This window comes from Camelina sativa, chromosome 17 (genome assembly GCF_030686135.1).
Source record: "Camelina sativa cultivar CO46 ecotype springtype chromosome 17, ASM3068613v1".
NCBI lineage: Eukaryota > Viridiplantae > Streptophyta > Magnoliopsida > Brassicales > Brassicaceae > Camelina > Camelina sativa.
Genome location: NC_141896.1, coordinates 31,633,895 through 31,656,266, shown reverse-complemented (window position 1 = coordinate 31,656,266; position 22,372 = coordinate 31,633,895). Strand labels below are relative to the sequence as shown.

The window sequence follows — 22,372 nt, the reverse complement described above, 5'->3', positions numbered from 1 at the left end:
TTTAAATTTTTGATCTATCATATATTTATGATATTCTTAAAAGTATCAAATTAAACTATTTTAAATACTTCAAATTAAATTTTTAATAACTTTATTATATTATATAAAATTATACAATTCAACAAAAGAAATATATAAAATTGCATTTAAATATTCAAATTTTGACCCGTTATTCAGTCAAAATTTTAGTTGAAAAGATATTTTTTTAAAGAATAAAATTATTAAAGCTTGAATATTTTATAGATTGAACCATTTATATTCGTTTTAATAGTATGACTTTGAAGTATGACTTTATAGTATGACTTTGAAGTATGACTTAATAGGATGATTTTAATGCCTGATAAATTAAGGTTCATGCTCATTCATATTCGGAATCATTTTGGTCTTTTTTATTTATAGTATGACTTTGAATCTTTGCCTAGTTTTCTTAGACAATGTGGTTGAGACATTTTATATATTTTTTATTCATCAGTTGAGCAATATATGTCCGTTTTAAAAAATTAAATTACATCATATGCAGAAAAATCATGAATTTTATTAGCTAAATATATTTTATAATAATTTAAAATAATTTAAAAATAAAATCAAATAAAAGTGAAAGAAGAATCACATATGTTTGTTTTAATTAGGTTGAATGATTTCTTTACCTTTTAAATGTTACCTAGAATTAATTTTATATGTTACTACAATTGACTAAATTCATATTATCCTTAATTACAAAAAATCAAACTAACACGTATATTATGACACACCTAAATCATGAATGTCATAAGTATATAACCAAAAAATCATATATATATATATATATATATATATATATATATCTATTATATAGTCTAAAAAAAAGTCATGTACTTCTAAAATACTATAGTAGGGATATTTTTAACTGATTAAAATCAGAAATTATTTTGTTTAATTAAAAAATAACAATAATGATTGATATCAACACAGGTGTATGCTCTTATTTCACCTGTGTTAATTGCTGGAAAGTTACATTCTATCATAATATCGTAAACTCCTAACAACGCTGTCGTAAACCATATTTTAACACAATACTATATATATATATTTATATATATATTTATTTATTTAAACACGTGAGGTTAAATTTAATGTTGTTTAGTGATTCCATATATAACATCCGTTAATGGTTGTCAAACTGCATGTTTAAGTTCAAATCAAACCCACCAACAATTCAAATATGAAGTATTTTTATAGATAAGTATATTTAAATGAGGTATTTTTCTTCTAACAAAAAAAGTTAAGGTATAAAACGTCAATAAAAAATATTTCTTGTTAAAATATAGCATCTTTTACTAATTGCATAACACCTATTAATGACCGATAAGTTGGGGGTTTGAATTCACCAACAATTCAAAAGATTAAAAAAAAAAAATAATTAAATGAGATATATTTCTTGATTTTCTCGTTAATGACTTACTGCAACATTACAAGGACAAGCCAAAGACAGTTAATTAAAAGGACAAGCTAACGACGGCGGTTATCAGATATAATAGATTGGTGATGCTTGGTGGTTGATTGTGGCATATGTATGAAGAGTATCATAAAGCTGCTCCAAGAATATCATGATATTAGCTTCAAATCTTTGTACTTTGGTTCAAATTACCATAGTTTTGCATCATTTATGTAAGCGACTCAAGTGGTGATCGGCTGAAATAAAATATTTGCAGTGGTATCCACAATCAATATTAATATGTACTAGGTAACAATCCGCACTATATGCAGGAAAAATCAATTTAAAGAACATAATTATAAGTAAAATTATTTTTAGAACCAAGATCTGTTTGTGTCAAACATAATATGTAACTAAAGTTTTTTATTTATTTATTCAGAATTACGTTTTTCGTGTAAAAATACGTTTTACCTATAAAATCTTTGATTTTGTAAGAGGTTTTATAGTGGAGAAAATATTGATAAAATGTTACTATTTATTGCAATATGTCTTTTATGTGGTTTAAAAATCAAATTCATATCTTCTTATGTTTTATTTTGTAATCATAACAATTTTGTATGTTTCTTATGTAATCATAACAACATATATTAAAATTACTTGGTAGTTTAATTATTTATTTTTTATTATATGTTAGTAACAATCAGATTCTAAACTAAATTTTTTGAAGATAATCTAATTTATTGATTTAATATTTTTGATTAGGATATTTAAATCTTTTGAGTTAGTCGGTTTGTTAATATTTTCTATAAATGACGGATTATTACCAAAAAACCATTACGAAAAAATTAATGAAATTCCAAAATCAACATATATGTATAAAATTACATTTCACCAGTGAAATATGTAAACGTGGTAAAGAAAATATTTATAAACTGTTACAATTTATGGTAATATATATATATTTTTGTGTGTTTTAAAAATTAAATTTATATTTATGGTTTATCGAATTACTATAACAATTTTGCATAATCTAATAATCACTCATTTCAAATATATTATAATTTTTTGGGTACTAAGTTTATTTATAATGATAAGGGTTATTGTCTCATTCCTTTATAATAGCACATAGATGAATATACAGTTAGAACGTATATTCCTATTCAGTTATCAATATTTCCATTTTTCAATGAATAATCACACTAAATGTTGAGATTAATTAGTTTACATATTTTGATATATATAAATAATCATACATCATGATATATATCCCCTAATTTGTTGTCATTTTATATTTATTTATGAATATATATAATCTATATTTATTTGGAATTAAGTTTCTTTACTGAATCTATACTATTAATTGGGGAGTACACTTAGGGTTAAAAAAATACATAAAAACGAGTATTCCGTATCTTGCCCTCACGCAGAAAATAAAGGAAGAACAGAAAAAAAAAATTTAAGGGCATATATGTAATCAAACTGGGGCCAAACACGCGGATCCTTATTGTTAGGGATTATATTATTTGGATCTTGATATGTTGGTGTTGTATCCAAACACTCTCTTCTTCCTAAACCTATAAGATATATAAGATCCAAACGACATTAGATGATAGCAAATATTAAACAAAATTGGCAACTACGTTAATTCAATTACAAGACAATCTCGATCATATCAATCTAGAACAAAAAACGGCAACTACGACATTAAATGATATCAACTCTACGTTAATGCAATTACGTAAATGTAAAATATATCAATCAAATCAAATAAAATTGGAAACAAAAATATTGATATCCCTAATCATACTCTCTAATACTAATTGAATAGAATATTACAGTTGTACATGTAAAATATATCAAAAACGGCAACTACTTAAATACGTTCCATTATCAATCTCTTCCATATCATATCAAATAGAACATAAGTTCAAAATATTAACTGAAAATATTGTGATCGAAACTTTACAGTTGTACATGTAAAATATATCAATCAAATCAAATAAAATTGGAAACAAAAATATTGATATCCCTAATCATACTCTCTAATACTAATTAAATAGAATACATGTATAATATATCAAAAACGGCAACTACTTAAATACGTTCCCTTATCAATCTCTTCCATATCATATCAAATCGAACAACAAAATTGGCAACTACGTTAATTTGGCAACTACGTTAATGCAATTACGTTAATGTAAAATATATCAATCAAATCAAATAAAATTGGAAACAAAAATATTGATATCCCTAAACACACGTATCTTAAACTACTATAAAAACCATATGATAGAGCGTTACAAACAAACAAATCAAAATTCTAAATTAATAGTTCAGAGAATCACCTTCGTAGAAGAGATGGGACAGCTACTTATGGTTTGACTCATGTCTCCAAACTCAAAGCCTTCAAAACAACATGGAAGATTTGTGTTGACTATTAACAATGACTATTAACAAAAATCAGGGAAAGTCATTGGATTATGTTGGATTGTATTTGCCTAGGCCATGTTTTTCACATGGTCAGCTTTATGTTGCAGTTTCAAGAGTGACTTCTAAAAAAGGTTTAAAGATTTTGATTTTGGATAAAGAGGGAAAACCTCAAAAGGAAACCATGAATGTGGTATTCAAAGAAGTATTTCAGAATTTGAAATGAGCCTCTTAAGATAAGAGAAAAGGTTTGGCAAGGTAACTATTATCTTCTTTCTTTTAAGCTTATTGAGTAAAGCAATGGTACAAATTTCTCATTATTTTCAAATACATAATTCAATTTGTGGTCTAATTATAGGATTTTCAGAAAGGATGAAAACACTGTCGACGATGCTGAAGATAGGCTAAGTTACGGAACATAAACTTTGTTTGGAAGGAGTATTGTCGATTGATAATAAGGATTATGTTGTAATAATTTAGTATGGTTTTTTAAAGTTTGAACTAAACAGACGGTACCAACTTACGGTTTAGTTTCAAACTTTTTTCCGTACTAAGGATCATTTTCTTTGTTTAAATTTAATATGTAGACTTTGCTAATATTTGAGAAATTGGTAATATTACCATACTATTTTCCTAAATAACTTTACTAAACTATATGCAATCAAAAAACAGAGAAAAGTAAAAGCATAAAAAAAAAACTACTGAATTTGAATAACTTACCAGTATATATAGTATAGATTTCTTCGTAAATTCCACTCCTATTTTGAAAGTTTAGCTTATGTCTCCCTCTAACAGTAATTACCTTGGCAAAAACAAAATCCAATTTCACATTAGACTTGATTTAAATGAAAAATACAGTCTTTATAAACTAAACAAAGATTCAAATTCTTATCTTTAATTCGTAAACTACTTGCAAGGGAAAACAAATCCAAAACTCCGGTTTCTTATAAGTCAACCTTCAACACATTTGTTCCCGAATAATCGTCTTACTGAAAGTAATTTTAGCCTGACCAAGTAAAATTAAACATTAGAGTTCTAAAAAATTGTAGTAGAGGCATCTACAAATCAAGAAGAGGGTTTCGTTACTTATCTTTGATTTAGTGATCTTCATTAGTTTTCCTGACATTTACCAAATGAAAACAATTAGGACAAACTTAAACTTGAATAAACATATAAACATGTATCCATGTAAACAACAACAAAATTCAAAATCAATTTTGAAAAAGATTCAAACCTTTCAAAGAAAGACTCAATTCGATTGTATATCTTCAAGCTCCACTCAAAACCTATAATAATACATCAAAGATCAAATAAATGATAAATATAAATCATTTGATAACTATCATGCAGAATTAGAAAGAACAAATATAGATATTACCTTAGTGATCCATTGTAGACGAATTTTTTCCCTACTTGCCAGGTAAAAGAAATCCAAAACTCCGGCTACTTATAAGTTAAATTACAATCCAATTGTTGTCTCTAATCATCGTCTTCTTGAAAGTAATTTAAGCCTGACGAGGAAAGTTTAAAAATTAGAGTTTTTAAAACTTGGATCATAGGTATTTAGAAATGAAGAAATGGGTATCGTTACTTATCTTTGGTTAATTGTTCTGGATCCAATTTCCTGACTTTCCACAAAATCAGATAATTAGGACAAACAGAATCTTGAATATAAATCTAAACATTAAAAGATGTAAACAACAACCAAAAGAAGATGTAAACAATAACCAAAAATTCAACACCAATTTTGATTAATATTCTAACCTTTGAAAGAAGACCCATATTCGTTTATAGATTTTCAAGCTTTACTAAAACGCTGGAATCAGACAGAAAAGAACAAGTAAGAATCTTAACAGTTTGTGAGCTATAATCAGAAATAGAACGCAAAAATCAAATCTAAACAGTTTTCAATGTTACCTCACTTACCCATTGAAGATGACATCGGAAACTCCAAAAACACAGATAGATTATGGATCTTCAGCTGGATTTTCCAATTCGAGAAAAGGAATTGTCTGATCGATTATCGATTGAATCTGATCTATTTTGTCGAATCCACTTTTGCTTTCGAGAAAACCCTTTTTTGTGTTTCACAATTTTCAGATGTTTTACTCTTTTCGTTTTTTATTCCAGCGTCTATTATTTTGGGTTGGCAAACATTTGAGAACAGAGAGTCTTTTATTGAATGCTAATATTGGCCTGGACACCATAAAACCCAACAACTATAACATTTTCTATTCACCTTTTCTGGTCCATTAATATTTGAGAACAGAGAGTCTTTTATTGAATGCTAATATTTTAATTTCAACAAATATTGCAAAATCAAACAGAAATTTATATGAACAAAAAAAAAAAAAATTTCCGCACATACGTGCGGGTCATCCTCTAGTTGGAGATAATTCAGTGGTAATATACTTATTTTTATAATCAATTATAATAACTATTGAAACTTGTTATTCAAATTATTATGGTAATAATACTAACATAAAAAATAACATTTCGTTTTTATATGATTATATTAATAAGTTATATGTTCTTTATTTTTATTAACTTTATATTAATTGATATGTTTTTATAGCCTTTTTAGAATATTGTACTTATATTGATTTTAAGAAATCAATATAACTTTGACTTTTATATTTGTAAGTAAATTTTAGTGAAATTTTACTTTCAAATAGTATGTAACTATTTAATTAGTTTTTATATGTGATATTTAAATTTGTGTGAGAAATGATAGCATATCTAACTATTATTCAGTTATTTTTTTAATATATATGTATATAATAGCATATTAATGTAATTAAGTAGAAAATTTAAGGCTATTTTGCTAAAAGGTGCATCGAGCTCTCTAGCGGCGACACATCAGCTTTTTCAAGAGTGTGCTTCTCTATTAATATATAGGGGATTGGTTACAAAAATGATAATTTTATATCATTTGTAATAAAAACAATGATGTAAAGTTGGCACCAGTTTATTAATATGACTTTAAATATTGCATCAATTATCTAATTAATGTAAAATCATATTTGTATAACAATGACGTAAATTAATATATATATATATATATATATATATATATATATATACGTCAAAAGTTAATGAAGCGATATCAAATAATCAATAGCAACATTAATTGTTGTAATTGATGTAAATTAGATATTTTGCATCAACTATCCCTACTATTAATCGTAAAATATTGTCTGAAAGAAACCTTAGTTTTGTAAAAATTTACAATACAATGCCATTGTAATTATGTTCAAATTTTCGATTTTAAAAAAGGATACAAAGAAAATTTCCATACCCATGTAAACGGATAAAGACGCGGATCTTTTAGACCCATTTACATTATTCTGGATCTTATACTTTCATCCTCACCGTTCAATAAATAAACATCCTAGCCATTTTTTTTTTAGTACGAAGCCAACAAATGGATCATGCGGCCCATATTAAAAATCCTAGATACGCTATTTAGAATATACCGTAAATATTAACTACTGATCCACTAATTAAGCTGTAAATATATGGAAGTTAAATATCTCACTAGCCATATTTGTTACGTATTTAAACCACTAAAATTATCGGAATAAATATATCAAATTATGGTAACCGAATATAGTTATGGAATATACCTTAGACTCTGTTAGTCGAGAGATTTATGAAAATCTCTTTAAAATCACCGTAATTATGGTAAAATCAACGTTTATATTTTAAAAAATAAAAGAAATCTAATATGTTTTATTTAAACCACAACTTATCTGACTGATAATATGATTACCAGTTTATATATGCTTCGGTCGCATTCTAATTTCTCGCACTACATCTCATTAGATATCCTTCAGTTCATTTGAAACCATATGAAATACTAACGTTGGGATCCTTCAAAACAAAAGAAACTAACATATTTTTAATAAACCACAACTTATCTCACTGAAACTATGATGTCTTGATATATATGCTTCGGTCTCATTCTAATTTTTGGCACATGTACTGTATAAAATGTAAAGGACAACAAATTAATCATAAACGATATACTGGAAATATAAAGGATTTGAGAGATTGAAGTTCAAGTCGTGTTTTTGTTTGTTTGATCGAAGGATTATATTAAAATTAATTTACCTGTTAACGAGATTGGATATTAAAAATTAAAAAAAAAAATCAAAAAGGCAAAAGAAGCCCAAATCATAAAATACCTTCAAAATTAGATACAGACCCAATTCTAAAATGTATAGAGAACAATTTAATACCCAAATTATGATACTTAAAATTTAAATGGATCATGCGGCCTAATTTAAATGGAACTATCGAGTTGAAATAACAAAGATACGCTAAATTACTTCCCAAATTAAAATATACCGTAAATGTTAACTACTCATCCAGTAATTAAGCTGTAAAAATATGGAAGTTAAATATCTCACTAACCATATTTGTTACGTATCAAAACCAATAAAGACAAAAAATATTTTAGTATCCATATATATCCCTCTTCTGTAAAATTATCGGAATAAATATAACAAATTATGGTAAACGAATCTGGTTATCGAATATACCTTAGACTCTGTTAGTCGAGAGATTTATGAAAATCTTTTTAAAATCACCATAATTATCGTTTTTGTAACACCCGCAAACCAATTTTTGGTAATTTGGTAAGGGTGTCGATCGACACCTTCTAGTGAGGCATCGATCGACACCAGCTGTGGCCGGTTTGGTCGGTTCAATTTTAATTGTCCGGTTTGCGTGGTTGGTTTAGGGAATCCCTAAAATCAAGTTTTAGAGGTAGAAAACGACCTAGAGTCGTGTTATTTTGTGTTATTCGCCGTTTTTGAGAGAAAATCAAAAGAGAGAGTGTTCTTGAGCTTTTGGGAAGAGATTGAGAGATTTCTTGCTGTTCTTGGGAGATCTAAGGCTGGGAAGGTGTTAGAAGCTTGCTAGGAGTGAGGGAATTCGTTCTTGTTGGTCAGAATCTTCTTGAAAGAGGTGAGTGCATGACCATGGCTTATCTAAGCTAAGATCTCTAGATTCTATGTGATTTGGTGCTTATGTGGTTGTTTCTTTGAGTTCTCTATGGTATTTCGTCACTGTCTGGACTGGGTTTGGCTTCTGGGAGTGCATGGAGCGGATTGGAGAAGATTAGAGGCGAGATTCGGAGTTTCTGATCGAGGAAAAATCGCTGCTCAGCATCGGTGTCGGTCGACACCAGTTGGGGTGTCGGTCGACACCAACGCGAGGACGGCTTGGGACTTTGGCGAGTGTCGATCGATGCCATGTGGAGGTGTCGGTCGACACAAACTAGGGTTTTCGGGAGTGTCGGGCAGGGTGTCGGTCGACACCAGTTTGGTGTCGGTCGACACCAGATAGTCAGTGTCGATCGACACCATCTGGTGTCGGTCGACACCCCTCTTCCAGTTACGATGGATGTTGCATGCTTGTATATTGCCTGGTTTGTTTTATTGATTGTTGTTTGTGGCATGTAGAGATCTTATTGCTTGTGTGTATAGCCTAGTAGATGGGAGGATTGCCTCACTAAGTATTTGTGATAATACTTACGCATCTCAATTGTTGTTTGTGGTGTGCAGGTAAAGGCAAAGTGTGATCGTGGAATCCAGGCAATGAAGAGGAGGATGTTCTAGAGACTTGATTGGATGTTGTCTGGCATTGTTAGGTTGCTAGAGTTGAGTCATTAGAAACATTGTTAGGTTGCTGGTTTCATGTTTTCTGATGATTGATTATTGGATATTGCTTATGCTATGGTATTGGTTATATTATTGGTTTATTATTGGTTATTGGTATTGAGTATTCCGCTATTGAATGTGTTTGTGGTTAGGTGGCTAGTGGGTATGGGACCACTAGCTGTAGATTATTTTATTATATTATATTTATTATTTATTATTAAAAAAAAAAAAAAGGTCGGTCGTTTCAGTTTTAAATATTCGTTGCATTATTCTGAACATTATTATAAATAGTCGGGTCAAAATGTTAATACATAAACAACAAACACACAACAAGCCAAAATGTTAGCCTCTCCTCTCCCCATTTCTCCTCTAAAGTCTCTCAGGCCCTATCGAGTCATCTGGCTTATAGATGTCAGAATTTTGCATCTGTGGAGGCAATACAACATTAAACTTGGAGAAACCATTGAAATATTTTTAGTAGATTCTGCGGTTAGTAATCATTCTTTATATTCTTATATTATTCATATAATTATACTACTTCTAATTTTTTTTTTTATATAAATATTTTGTAGGGTGATAAGATAGCAACTACGGTGAAGAAGGATCAGATAATGAACTTCCAGCATAAACTTCAACAAGGAAATTAGAACCTAATTTCAACTTTTAATTTATCTCCTACTTATGGGTCAGTCAAGCTATCTGAATTGAAATGGAAGATTGTCTTCACATCCAGGACAAGTGTTAACCCTTCTGATAACATATCTGATGATATGTTTCTTTCATTTGCATCTTATGATGTTGTCCTCGCTGGGAAACAAAATGAAAATTTGTTATTTGGTACGTTTATTATATTACATTTAAGAATGATATATCCTATTTTGTTGTTCTAATCTATCCAATATGTTTTATCTCAGATTTCTTTGGTCAAGTTGTCGATTGTGGTGAAATCAAAGAAATAACTACAACTGTAACATCCGTGAACCAAAATCTCGGTTTGGGAGTTGCATCGGTCAATGCAGATGATGCATCGGTCGATGCAAGGTCGAGTTCCTGCGTTTTGACTTAAGTCAAATACTGCGTTTTGGGTAAAGGAAAACCCTTAAGCTTGGGTTTTGTCTCAATAGGCGTTTTTAGCCGCTTTTGAGAGAAACGAAAGAGAAAGAGAAGTGTTTTTGGTGTTCTTGGTGATTCCTGGAGATTTGAGGCTGTTCCTGTAGAAATTTGTAGCTAGGATCGTTGTAGGAGCTTCCTAGAAGCGTTTTCTTCTTGTGTTTGGGTTCAGATTCGTCTTGGCAAAGGTAAGTGCAGGACCATGGCTTATCTAAGCTAGAAAACTCTTTAATCTGCTTGTTGTGCGATGTTAAACTTGTTAGATTGTTGCTATGGACGTTAGGAAGTTTTCTTGTGGCTTGGGATCGAGTTTTGTGGTTGTAGGAACGAAGAACCGGCAAGAAGATTCGGAGGAAAACGATGCTCGGCATTGCATCGGTCGATGCACTTTGTGCGTCGGTCGATGCAGATGCGAGGACGGCGCGTAAACTCTAGGGTTTTCGTGTTATGTCGATGCATTGGGAGCATCGGTCGATGCAAGTTAACCTTGCATCGGTCGACGCAGATCTTGCGTCGGTCGACGCAACCTCCATTTGGTGTCGGTCGATGCATGTTGGTGTCGGTCGATGCAGAGTCCTGGTTTGTTATTGTTGATTGTTGATTGTTGTTTGTTGGTTAGAGATGACTCTATTGCTTGTGTGTATAGCCCAGTAGATGGGAGGATTGCCTTACTGAGTGTTTATAAAATACTCATGCATTGCAATATGTGTTTGTGGTGCAGGTAAAGGCAAAGTGTGATCGTGGAATCAAGGCAATGAAGAGGAGGATGTTCTAGGGACTCGGTTTTATGTTGTCTGGCATTGCTAAGTTTCTAGATTTAGGTCATTAGAACATTGCTAGGTTGCTGGTTCTATGATTTCTGTTATTTGGTTATTAGATATTGTTGATGTTATGAATATTGGTTATTATATTTATTAGATATTATTTATTGGATATTGGTGTTGTTATTCCGCTGTTGGTTGTGATTGTGGTTAGGTGGCTAGTGGGTATGGGACCACTAGTTGTAGTTTATTTATTATTTTTTTTTTAAAAGTCGGTCCTTTCAGTTTGGTATCAAAGCCCTTACGGTTCTAGGTTAGGGTTCACTAGGCTTTGTGCTGTAGATGTTTGGGATTTGCATGCTTTGATTGATTATGTGAGCTAGCCAATTTTGTGTGGCATGGAGTCCTAGAACATCCTCTTCGAGCCTACAGTGTGATTCCACGGTGAGTTTCTGTTTTTGTGTTTTTGTGTTATGTTAAGCTTGCTTGTTAGCCTCTGTTCTTGGAAGTGTAGTGGTTAAAGGTGTTTGAGTTGTTGGTCGTGGACGGGGACGTGATCGTGGTCATGGTCGGGCGGGTCCCGAGGCCAGCGAGTGTGTGGTCCAGAGTTCCACGAGGAGGTATGTCAGAGGGTCACAAGCGTATCAGGAGGGACCAGAGAGGGTTAGCCGGTGAGAATGCCGGGGGTGCTGGGAACCCAGATGTGGGGTTGCAGCAGGTGGAGCCCAGGGTCGAGATGATCGCTTGGCGGATCTGTTGGCGTGCTGTTGGAGCGGTTACCGAGAGGGGTACCAGTGCAGGCCCCAGTTATACCGCATGTGGCGGGGTGCAGCCGAGGGCTGCAGATGTTGAGGAGTTTCCATCTTATGTTAAGAGGATGGAGCAGTTGTAGATGACCGGTATGAGATTATTCTCAAGAGGTACCGAGCCTAGAGAGGCGGGTAGGTGGATATATGCAGTTGGAGCAGATATTTTTGTAGCTTGGTGGTTAATCCAGTTGGATATTAGAAGTTGAGTGGGCAGGTGTAACATTGCAATGTTATACTTGGACCACAGGAGGTACTTTTGGTCAGGAGATGTTTATAGTGGTTAAGGATTGTTGCTCCTGAGGGGATGGTGATTCTGCTGAATACCGATAGTTCGAGGGGCTGAGGGTTTCGAGAGTGGCAGAGGGGATTATGTTCCCCTGAGGGGATGAGTAGTTCCCCTGATACCAAGATCTTGAGGATTATGTTCCAAGAGTGAGACGGTATAACTCGAAGACGCTGGTCTGAGAGTGAGATCGGTATGGCTCGAAGGTTGCGACCTAAGGGTGGTGATTTTGGGAGCAAGCAATGCCTAGGATCGTGAGTATAAACATAACGATTGAATGTAGACCTTGAGAGATTGAAGGTGGTTTAATCTTGGATTTTGGATGTGTTGACCATTGGGACAGGGTTTAATGACCAGAGCGGTTATGAATGTTTGGCTGTGCGCCAGGATTGTGAGGCCGGTGGTGCTGGAGTCCCGGGAAGGGGAGTTACAGCAGGTTTGGGCCGGGAAAGGCATGTTTGCCAGATACATAAGTTCATGAGAAGCTTTCATGGCAGGATAAACTAATCGTTGCGACGATGCTGGATGAAGTTCATTGGAGATGGACAGGGTTGCTAGATTCAAGGTTTTGGTAAGCTTGTTGGAGGGAATAAGTCAAGTGGTTTGAGTTAGCGGCCTGCAAAGCAGTTGACGCGGTGAATCAGAATATGCGAACGTATGGTACTTGTTTGTTTTATTACGCTTGTATTGATGTTTTACTGCAGAGAATTGCCAAGTGGAAAAGCTATTTCTGGAATAAGTTATCTTGTGGAAGTTTCCCTAAGTGGCAAGTTACTAGAGTTTCTTGGACGAACAAGGGGGTTTATATTCAGGTGGCGGCGAGTTGATGTCGGCATACTTGAGTATTTGTTTAGTTGAACTGAGAAAGCAGCTAGAGGATTTATGGAGCAAGGGATTCATACGTTCTAGTGTATCACTGTGGAGAGCACCGGTGTTATTTGTTAAGAAGGAGGATGGGAGTTACCGCTTGTGTATTGACTAACGGGGTGTGAACCAGGTCACTGTCAAGAACAAGCACCCTCTTCCCAGGATTGATGAGTTGTTGGATCAGCTGAGAGGTGCTACTTGGTTCTCCAAGGTAGATCTGGCGTCGGGTTATCATCAGATACCAATAGATGAAGCAGATGAGAGGAAGACGGCTTTCAGGATGAGGTATTGGCATTATGAGTATGTGGTGATGCCTTTCGGGTTAACTAATGCAACAGCAGCGTTTATGAGGTTGATGAACAGCGTGTTTCAGGAGTTTCTGGACGTGTCTGTCCTCATTCTCATCGACGATATTCTGGTATTTTGTAAGAGTCCTGAAGAGCATGCACTGCATTTGAGGGCATTTCTGGTGAAGCTGCGGGAGCAGAAGTTGTTTGCTAAGTTGAGCAACTGTAGTTTTTGGCAGCGTGAGATGGGCTTTTTGGGTCACATTGTTTCTGTAGAGGGGGTTTCTGTAGATCCGGAGAAGATTCAGGCTATCAGGGATTGGCCTAGACCGCAGAATGCCACAGACATCAGGAGTTTCCTTGGGTTGGCAGGTTACTACAGGAGGTTTGTGCAGGGTTTTGCAAGTAGAGCACGCCCTATGACTAAGTTGACAGGGAAGGATGTTCCTTTTGTGTGGTCACAGGAGTGTGAGGAGGGCTTTGAAAGCCTTAAGGAGATGTTGACTACTACGCCAGTGTTGGCTTTGCCTGAGTAGGGAGAATCCTATGTGGTTTATACTGATGCATCCAGAGTTGGTTTGGGGTGTGTGCTGATGAAGCATGGGAAGGTGATTGCCTATGTTTCGCGGCAGTTGCGGAAGCATGAGGGCAACTATCATACTCATGATTTGGAGATGGCTGCTGTAGTTTTTGCCCTGAAGATTTGGAGGTCTTATCTTTATGGTGCAAAGGTACATGTGTTTACAGATCATAAGAGCCTGAAGTATATGTTCACTCAGCCTGAGCTGAATTTGAGACAGAGGCGGTGGATGGAGCTTGTGGCAGATTACGATTTGGAGATAGCCTATCACCCTAGTAAGGCTAACACGGTTGCATATGCTATGAGTCGGAAGAGGGTAGCTTCGGCTCAGGAGCAGGAGATGGAGTCTCAGGTGGGAGAGATCAGTGCTTTTATCTTGTGTGCTGTTTCACAGGAATCGTTGGGTTTGGAAGCAGTTGATAGAGCAGATCTTCTGAGTAGAGTGCGGTTGGCTCAAGAGAAGGATTTGGGGCTAGTGAATCCCTCTAAGGATGTGGATTCAGAGTATCAGGTCTCAGATAATGGTACTATCTTGGTGCACGGTCGGGTTTGTGTGCCCAAAGATGAGGAGTTGAGACAGGAGATCATGAGTGAGGCTCATGCGAGCAGGTTTTCTATTCATCTAGGAGCGACTAAGATGTATCGTGATCTCAAGAGGTACTATCATTGGGTTGGGATGAAGAAGGATGTGGCTAGTTGGGTTTCGAGGTGCGATGTGTGTCAGCTAGTGAAGGCTGAGCATCAGGTTCCTGGCAGTTTACTGAAGAGTCTACCTTTTCCTGAGTGGAAGTGGGATATGATCACTATGGATTTTGTGGTAGGATTGCCAGTGTCACGGACTTTTGATGCTATTGGGGTCATTGTGGACCGGTTGACTAAGTCAGCACATTTTCTGGCCTTGGTGACGGTCCTTTTTAGGACATTTGTTTGGCCTTGGTGGCGGTCCTGTTTAGGACATTTGTTTGGCCTTGGTGGCGGTCCTGTTTAGGACATTTGTTTGGCCTTGGTGGCGGTCCTCTTTAGGACATTTTGTTTGGCCTTGGTGGCGGTCCTCTTTAGGACATTTTGTTTGGCCTTAGTGGCGGCCCTTGGGGCATGTATATGATCCTTGTGTGGTCATGAGGTATTCCAGTGAGGGGATATGTGGTTGGTAGGACATTGAGATGTTTTACGCGAGCCACATGAAGGAAACCTGGATAGGGAGAGGACTCAGACGTGTTCAGAATTGTTTGCTCGCGGCTCTTGGAGGACTTAGGTTCTCCTAGTACTGCCATATTAAGAGACTTTGTGGCTTGGGAATATGGTTGGTATATCAACTTCGGATGACAATCCGTGGGCAAGCTGTAGGGTGGCAACCCGAGAGACGAGTTTTGGATTTTTCCTTATATATATTATGGCATGCGGGTTTAGGCCCGATGAGGAACCAACATTGGCATGCAGACTTAGGTCTGATGAGGAGCCAATGAAAACTCAAGGTTTAGGCCTATGAGTAAAGGAAAGTCCAAAAAGTCAAGAGAAAATAACGACTGGAGCGTGAGTCTATCGCCTAGAGGTGACCTTCTGTAGATCGGTCGGAGGAGTGCGGGCTGTGGATACGGTTGCACAGGAGTCCTTGGCTGATGGTTGTTCGAGATTCGAGGACGAATCTAGATTGGTGGGGGAGAATTGTAACATCCGTGAACCAAAATCCCATTTTGGGAGTTGCATCGATCGATGCATCATCGGTCGATGCAGATGATGCATCGATCGATGCAAGGTCGAGTTCCTGCGTTTTGACTTAAGTCAAACGCTGCATTTTGGGTAAAGGAAAACCCTTAAGCTCGGGTTTTGTCTCATTAGGCGTTTTTAGCCGCTTTAGAGAGAAACAAAAGAGAAAGAGAAGTGTTCTTGGTGATTCATGGATATTTGAGGCTGTTCCTGTAGAAATTTGTAGCTGGGATCGTGGTAGGAGCTTCCTAGAAGCGTTTTCTTCTTGGGTTTGGGTTCAGATTCATCTTGGCAAAGGTAAGTGCAGGACCATGGCTTATCTAAGCTAGAGAACTCTTTAATCTGCTTGTTGTGCAATGTTAGACTTGTTAGATTGTTGCTATGGACGTTAGGAAGCTTTCTTGTGGCTTGGGATCGAGTTTTGTGGTTGTAGGAACGAAGATCCGGCGAGAAGATTCGGAGGAAAACGATGCTCGGCATTGCATCGGTCGATGCACTTTGTGCGTCGGTCGATGCAAATGCAAGGACGGCACGTAAACTCTAGGGTTTTTGTGTTATGTCGAGTATGCGTCGGTCGATGCATTGGGAGCATCGGTCAATGCAAGTTAACCTTGCATCGGTCGACGCAGATCTTGCGTCGGTCGATGCATGTTGGTGTCGGTCGATGCAGAGTCCTGGTTTGTTATTGTTGATTGTTGATTGTTGTTTGTTGGTTAGAGATGACTCTATTGCTTGTGTGTATAGCCCAGTAGATGGGAGGATTGCCTTACTGAGTGTTTATAAAATACTCATGCATTGCAATATGTATTTGTGGTGTAGGTAAAGGCAAAGTGTGATCGTGGAATCAAGGCAATGAAGAGGAGGATGTTCTAGGGACTCGGTTTTATGTTGTCTGGCATTGCTAAGTTTCTAGAGTTGGGCCATTAGAACATTGCTAGGTTGCTGGTTCTATGATTTCTGTTATTTGGTTATTAGATATTGCTGATGTTACAAATATTGGTTATTATATTTATTGGATATTATTTATTGGATATTGGTGTTGTTATTCCGCTGTTGGTTGTGATTGTGGTTAGCTGGCTAGTGGGTATGGGACCACTAGTTGTAGTTTATTTATTATTTTTTTTAAAAAGTCGGTCCTTTCAACAACAAACAAACCAACTACAAAAATCGACTTCCACATGAGAAATTCTGAGTACGTTTTTAAATATATATTTTTTCATTTTTTTGGCTACCTGACAAATATAGCAAACCACCATATACTTATTTTTAAATATTCCCAATCTCACAGGGATACACGTGTTTTGTGTACTCTTTGGGGTACCTGCTCCCAAATAATTAGTAAAGCTTGCCACGAGTCTACCGATGGTATTGTTTTCTGCTTAATAAGGTTTGCTAAAGTAAATCAGTACAACGGTAAGTATTTATCCATTATACTACATATTCACGTTCTAAAATGTTTTTTTTTTAATTAGTTTGAATGACAATTAATATAGATGCTTGTAGTGTTCAAAATCACTGGGACTGTTCTCAAGTTATAATCAATCCAGAAATTACTGAAGCTGAAGATCTAAGAAAACTGTGAATTTTTTTTCTTCAAATTGATCATATATATTGTTATTTTTTATCAACAAATACAATAATAACGTGCTACATGAATCTTAGGCTTACCAATGATGGCCTGCAATTGACAATCATGGATTCATTGCAAAAGAAAGTGTTTTGGGGAAAACCTAAAAAGGAAGAATTAGAAGAATACCCTGTTAAAACTATCGAAGAAGTCCTCCATGCATTTGAGGTATATTTTCGCCAAACAGTCTATTATCCATTGTATTGTTATAAATTTATAAAATTTAAATAGAAGTTGGACTTTATAGGTAGGGATGTGTCGCACTACCTGTACAGTAGCGGAAGTCGATAGAGACAACTCTTGGGTCTACATTGCGTGTAAGAAATGCAACAAAAAGACCATCTCGAGCAAGGCATTAAGTTAGAAGATGAAAAGCATAAACCAGCACCAAAGTTCTATTGTGAGGTTTGCTGTCAGTATGTAAAAAACGTCTCTCCTAAGTAAGTTACTTATACATATTTCCTATTACGATAATGGTTTTGTTGGTTATATAATTTTATGATAATAAAAATCTTAAAATTTTTTAAAAAACTATTTTTAGGTTCTGGATTTATCTTAAAATCAAAGACAAAACTGGAGAAGCAAAATGTATGGTGTTTGACAGCTTCGCTGGGGATATGGTTGGAATGCATTCTTCAGAACTCCTTAACAATAGATACGATTTGGTAGTTACGCATCTTTCTCGTAGTATATTTCTTTATAATTTTCTATACGGTAAATTTCACTTGCTTAAACCATTGCATTATAAACAATCACTTTACTTATATCTATAATAGCTTGAGGATCCTGAAGCTACCCCTTTCGACGTTAAAGCTTTAGAAGGGAAAACATTCGATTTTCTCCTTTCTATCGAGTTGAAAAATATTAGGGGGAGCTCCATCATTTACAACGTCGCTGCATTGTGCGATAAAGGGTTGAATTCTGATTTTGAGATTGTCCCTTCAGATACTTATATAGATCCCTCTTCCATGTTGTATGGTAGTCAGGTATTAATATTTTTATTGTTTATATAATTTGTCTGGAGAAGATTCATATTAGGTTTCATATTAGACGTTAATGTTTACTACATTGTAGGGTTCTTTAATGATTACTGATGGAAGTGAGCCATCAGATGTGGATGCTTCAACCTCTTCCACTCCATCATAAAAAAGAGGTTCATCAAACATAGTCGAAGGAGATGACCAATCATCTACCTCAAAAAAACATTGCTCTAAATTGGCTCAATTGGAAGATGCTACTGCTGCTGGTGTTTCTAAAGAACTTAACAAATTGATGAGTTAATTTTCTTTTGATTTTTGCCATCTATCCACTTTGACACTTTCAAATTTCAACATTGGTTTTGGCTTATGGTTTTTATTTTTATGAGTTTATTATTCAATAAAATTAATACTATAATTATATAGTATTATTGACTCGAAATGTTTTTCATAACTGTTTACATCTTTTCTATCTTCTATCCAATTTCTAATAAAAACTAATAAAATTGATACTTTAAAAACTAAAACAGTCGTGTTTCTGTAAAATGATTGTGTTAAAACCTTAACGTCTCTTAATTTTTTTGGATTTGATTATTGACTAAAGTTGCAAGAACGGTATTATACTATATCTTTTATTCAAACCATGAATACAGATTTTTGCATGTGATACAATTGTAAGATGAGAACTCTATATGAATAACACATATACAAATAAATCTACATATGGGTTCGTTCTCAATTGTCATGTCGTTGCTTTTAAAAACTTCACAAACAGTTTCACATATCACAATATTTTTAAAAATTGAGTCACATGCAAAATGTTTAGCACCAAAAATTGTATCACATAAAAAATAGTTATAATTTTTAGCACCATACAATTAGAACTGTATCAGATCAACTATTCAACACATTTTCACACATCAAAAATCTATTAATTCAGTTTTTTTTTTTTGCTTTATAACTTTAATATAATTGATTTGACAAGTCAATCAATTTTCAACTAATATCCTAATATATCTCATTGTTTATAAATATAAAACCAAACAGAATCAATTCAGTTCTTTTTCAGTTGTTGATTTGTCTTTATCTGTAACTAGACTATTATTTTAAAAACAAATCTAACACTTCTAATAATATAATTATTTATATAATCAAATAATATTAACTAAAGAATCTGTAATTGACGTACAGCTATATCTTAGGGAATCTGCTACAATTTTAACTTTCCAACTACATCAGGATCCGCGGTACACCGCGGGACAAATTTTTATTTTATTTTTTATAAATATAATCTAAATATTATTAAAATATAATTTGTTTCTAAGTTTAGTGTATAATTACTTTCAAAAATCTATTTATCTTGCATCATTGTGTGACTTAATAATATGAGTTCATGTATATAACTGAATGATATTATTTAAGTTTATGTATATTCTAATCTAATAATATAGACAATTTTTGCCTAGTTTCTGTTAATCTAGTAATTATATTTTTACTTGATCTTATTGACTTGATCTTATTTTACTTGTTGGACTTTATTGGGCTATTGTTTTTTTTACTTGATCTTATTTTACTTGCTGGACTTTATTGGGCTAGCAAAATTTTAAGAAAAAACAAAAAACAAATGATTTTGAGAAAAAGATACAGACTTGAACGTGTATTCTGTTCATTTGGGCTTTTATTGTTTTCGTATTTTGTTGGGCTCATGCCTTTGCTTCTGTTTTGTAATGTTTAATATTACCTTAATAAAATCGTTTATGAGAAAAGAAAAAAAAAACGTGTATTCTGGTTTTGTTGTTCTTCCAGATGCCACCAACATAGAAAAAAAAAAAGAAAAAAAAAACCAAACTCATCAGCTTCCAATTCAGTCCCAAGCAATTTCACAAACCGAATTGAAAAAGACATCGATCTTGGTTCTTTGTATTTTCTCTACTGCCGAAGAAGATTAGATCCTGGTGATTTTTTGTCAAGGCGAATTGGGATTGTAGAAATGGAAGAGGTAAAATATCAGCTTTGATAAAATTGTTATTTTGAATGCTCCGATAATTTAATCAATCGTCCACACATAATTTTGTGATTAACCTTTGACATATTTTTAGTATCCCTCATTAAGCGTTCTATCATTAGTGCTACGAAGATACTTCTGAAAAAACAAACAATCAGTGTTTTTTCCTTTTGCTTAGTTGTTGACAATGAAGAAGAGGAAAAATGATGAATTGAATCGTAAAGTATCTTCGGAAAATCAAGTCCAAAGTCCAGATACAGTTTCAAAGATGCCTCAAACTGTAGTCAATATTAATTCTGTTTTTGGTAGAGTTCTAAATAATATTACAAATCCGCCATCTTCTCACGGATTTTCTTCTCCAAGTACAAGTAACACACCTTCTGGTATTGTTCATCTCAATTTCTTATTTACATTTTTATTTATTCAATATATAAACTATATTAACTTTACAAACTAAATCCCAGCATATTTTTTATTTTGTGATTTAGGTGTAGATTATAGAACACCATCTTCTACCTTTGCAAATGAAGGCATATGTAACAAAGAGAATTGCTCTAATAATTTTAATGGTAATTTTTAAAAATCTTAAAGTCATTTTTCAAATTAAAATTATAACTCATCTTCTTATTACTAAGATCATTACTTTAAAATACACGTACCAATTTTTTTTTTTTTCAGGAAGTAAGCCCAATAACGAAAAATGGACGTGGAAACAAAATTGCAACACAAGGACTCACTAATCTACCACTCCCATAGTTGACTCTATAGCAAAAATGGGACGAAGAACATCAACTCCATTAGGTCTATTAATCTAACATATTTCTATATTTATTTTTATTTGGATATTATATAGTAAACTAATTATTTCAAACCTTACAACTTATAGACAACCTGGTGCCAAATAACCATCAGAGTAATCAGGCAAAGAATTACCGGTACAATCCAACACTTTCAGATGTTACTAATATACCAGAAAGGATTAACAGACACTCAGCTCAGGAAGAGATCAGTCCAGATAGAACTATAACTAGAGGTTATTCGTAATATGTGTAACCCATTATTTTAACTATCTGAAAGTATTTGCAATTTTTATTAACTCGACATTTATACACAGATCGAGTGTCCACTCAAGCATCAAAAAACAACATTTTTAGAAGAAATGTTTCAAGCGTTCAAAAATGATAAATTTAGACGAAGATGAAGACAATGAATATGAGCAGGTTGACTCAGATAACGGTATAATTTCTTCATCCAATAATAAAATTCTATTATCTATTGTTAGATATTTATTCATCAAAATAATCAATCAATGTTTTGCAGATATTGAAGAAGAATATGATGATCAGGTATTTTATTGTAGTAGTCAAGGAGAAGATGATTCATCATCATCTGAATATGCTGATGATGATGAACATGTTGTTGATCAAATTATACCATAATTTCATCTGCTAATGATGCTAAACTACGTTATGATATGCTGACGATGTTTGAGGCAAGTTTTAAAAAAGTTTTCGGAACCCCAACTATTACTACAAAGAAGACAGTTAATTTATGGGCAGGTATAATTTTATTGATTATATTTTAATTTTATTTATAAACAAGAAGAAATTTGAAAGTTGTGGATGATACATTAAATATTTGCAGGATATGCAGATGATGATGATCCTGGATATAGTTGTCCTCATTGTGGTGCAATTTTTTGGTATGGAGAGAGGTTGTGGAGGACAGTAAGAACTAATAATCCATTCTATACTGGATGTTGTATGCAAGGACAAATTGTTCTACCTATGCTAAAAGAGTCTCCAGAAATATTATGGAATCTACTAACAAATGAAAATGATTTGTCACGTCA

General features: G+C 33.9%; 2 protein-coding genes and 2 long non-coding RNA genes across 8 annotated transcripts; 2 read left to right on the top strand and 2 right to left on the bottom strand.

Annotated features, from left to right (window-relative positions):
- Window positions 1-2,732: 2,732 nt before the first annotated feature.
- Window positions 2,733-4,702, bottom strand: LOC109130020 (uncharacterized). Its single transcript, XR_002036185.2, has 3 exons — window positions 4,562-4,702; window positions 3,760-3,818; window positions 2,733-2,988 (listed from the first exon to the last, which is right to left on the bottom strand). It is a non-coding gene; the product is annotated as an uncharacterized LOC109130020 (long non-coding RNA).
- A 31-nt stretch (window positions 4,703-4,733) lies between these two features.
- On the bottom strand, window positions 4,734-6,064 carry LOC104758011 (uncharacterized). Of its 5 annotated transcripts, none has more exons than XR_002036186.2 (5): window positions 5,768-6,064; window positions 5,606-5,657; window positions 5,220-5,465; window positions 5,076-5,127; window positions 4,734-4,960 (listed from the first exon to the last, which is right to left on the bottom strand). It is a non-coding gene; the product is annotated as an uncharacterized LOC104758011 (long non-coding RNA). The 5 variants fall into 5 exon arrangements; XR_002036190.2 differs by having other exon boundaries at window positions 4,821-4,960; window positions 5,220-5,469; window positions 5,759-6,038; XR_002036187.2 differs by having other exon boundaries at window positions 4,821-4,960; window positions 5,759-5,989.
- An 11,798-nt stretch (window positions 6,065-17,862) lies between these two features.
- LOC147924569 (uncharacterized) lies at window positions 17,863-18,684 on the top strand. Its single transcript, XM_087496837.1, has 4 exons — window positions 17,863-17,978; window positions 18,080-18,203; window positions 18,315-18,524; window positions 18,613-18,684. Exons 1-4 carry the CDS (start codon window positions 17,863-17,865, stop codon window positions 18,682-18,684), a joined length of 522 nt encoding a protein of 173 aa, XP_087352963.1.
- Window positions 18,685-20,299: 1,615 nt separating this feature from the next.
- Window positions 20,300-22,372, top strand: LOC147924568 (uncharacterized). The gene is made up of 8 exons (XM_087494405.1): window positions 20,300-20,514; window positions 20,699-20,903; window positions 21,009-21,089; window positions 21,199-21,321; window positions 21,407-21,553; window positions 21,635-21,756; window positions 21,841-22,079; window positions 22,165-22,372. Exons 1-4 carry the CDS (start codon window positions 20,506-20,508, stop codon window positions 21,258-21,260), a joined length of 357 nt encoding a protein of 118 aa, XP_087350531.1. The 5' UTR covers window positions 20,300-20,505; the 3' UTR covers window positions 21,261-21,321; window positions 21,407-21,553; window positions 21,635-21,756; window positions 21,841-22,079; window positions 22,165-22,372.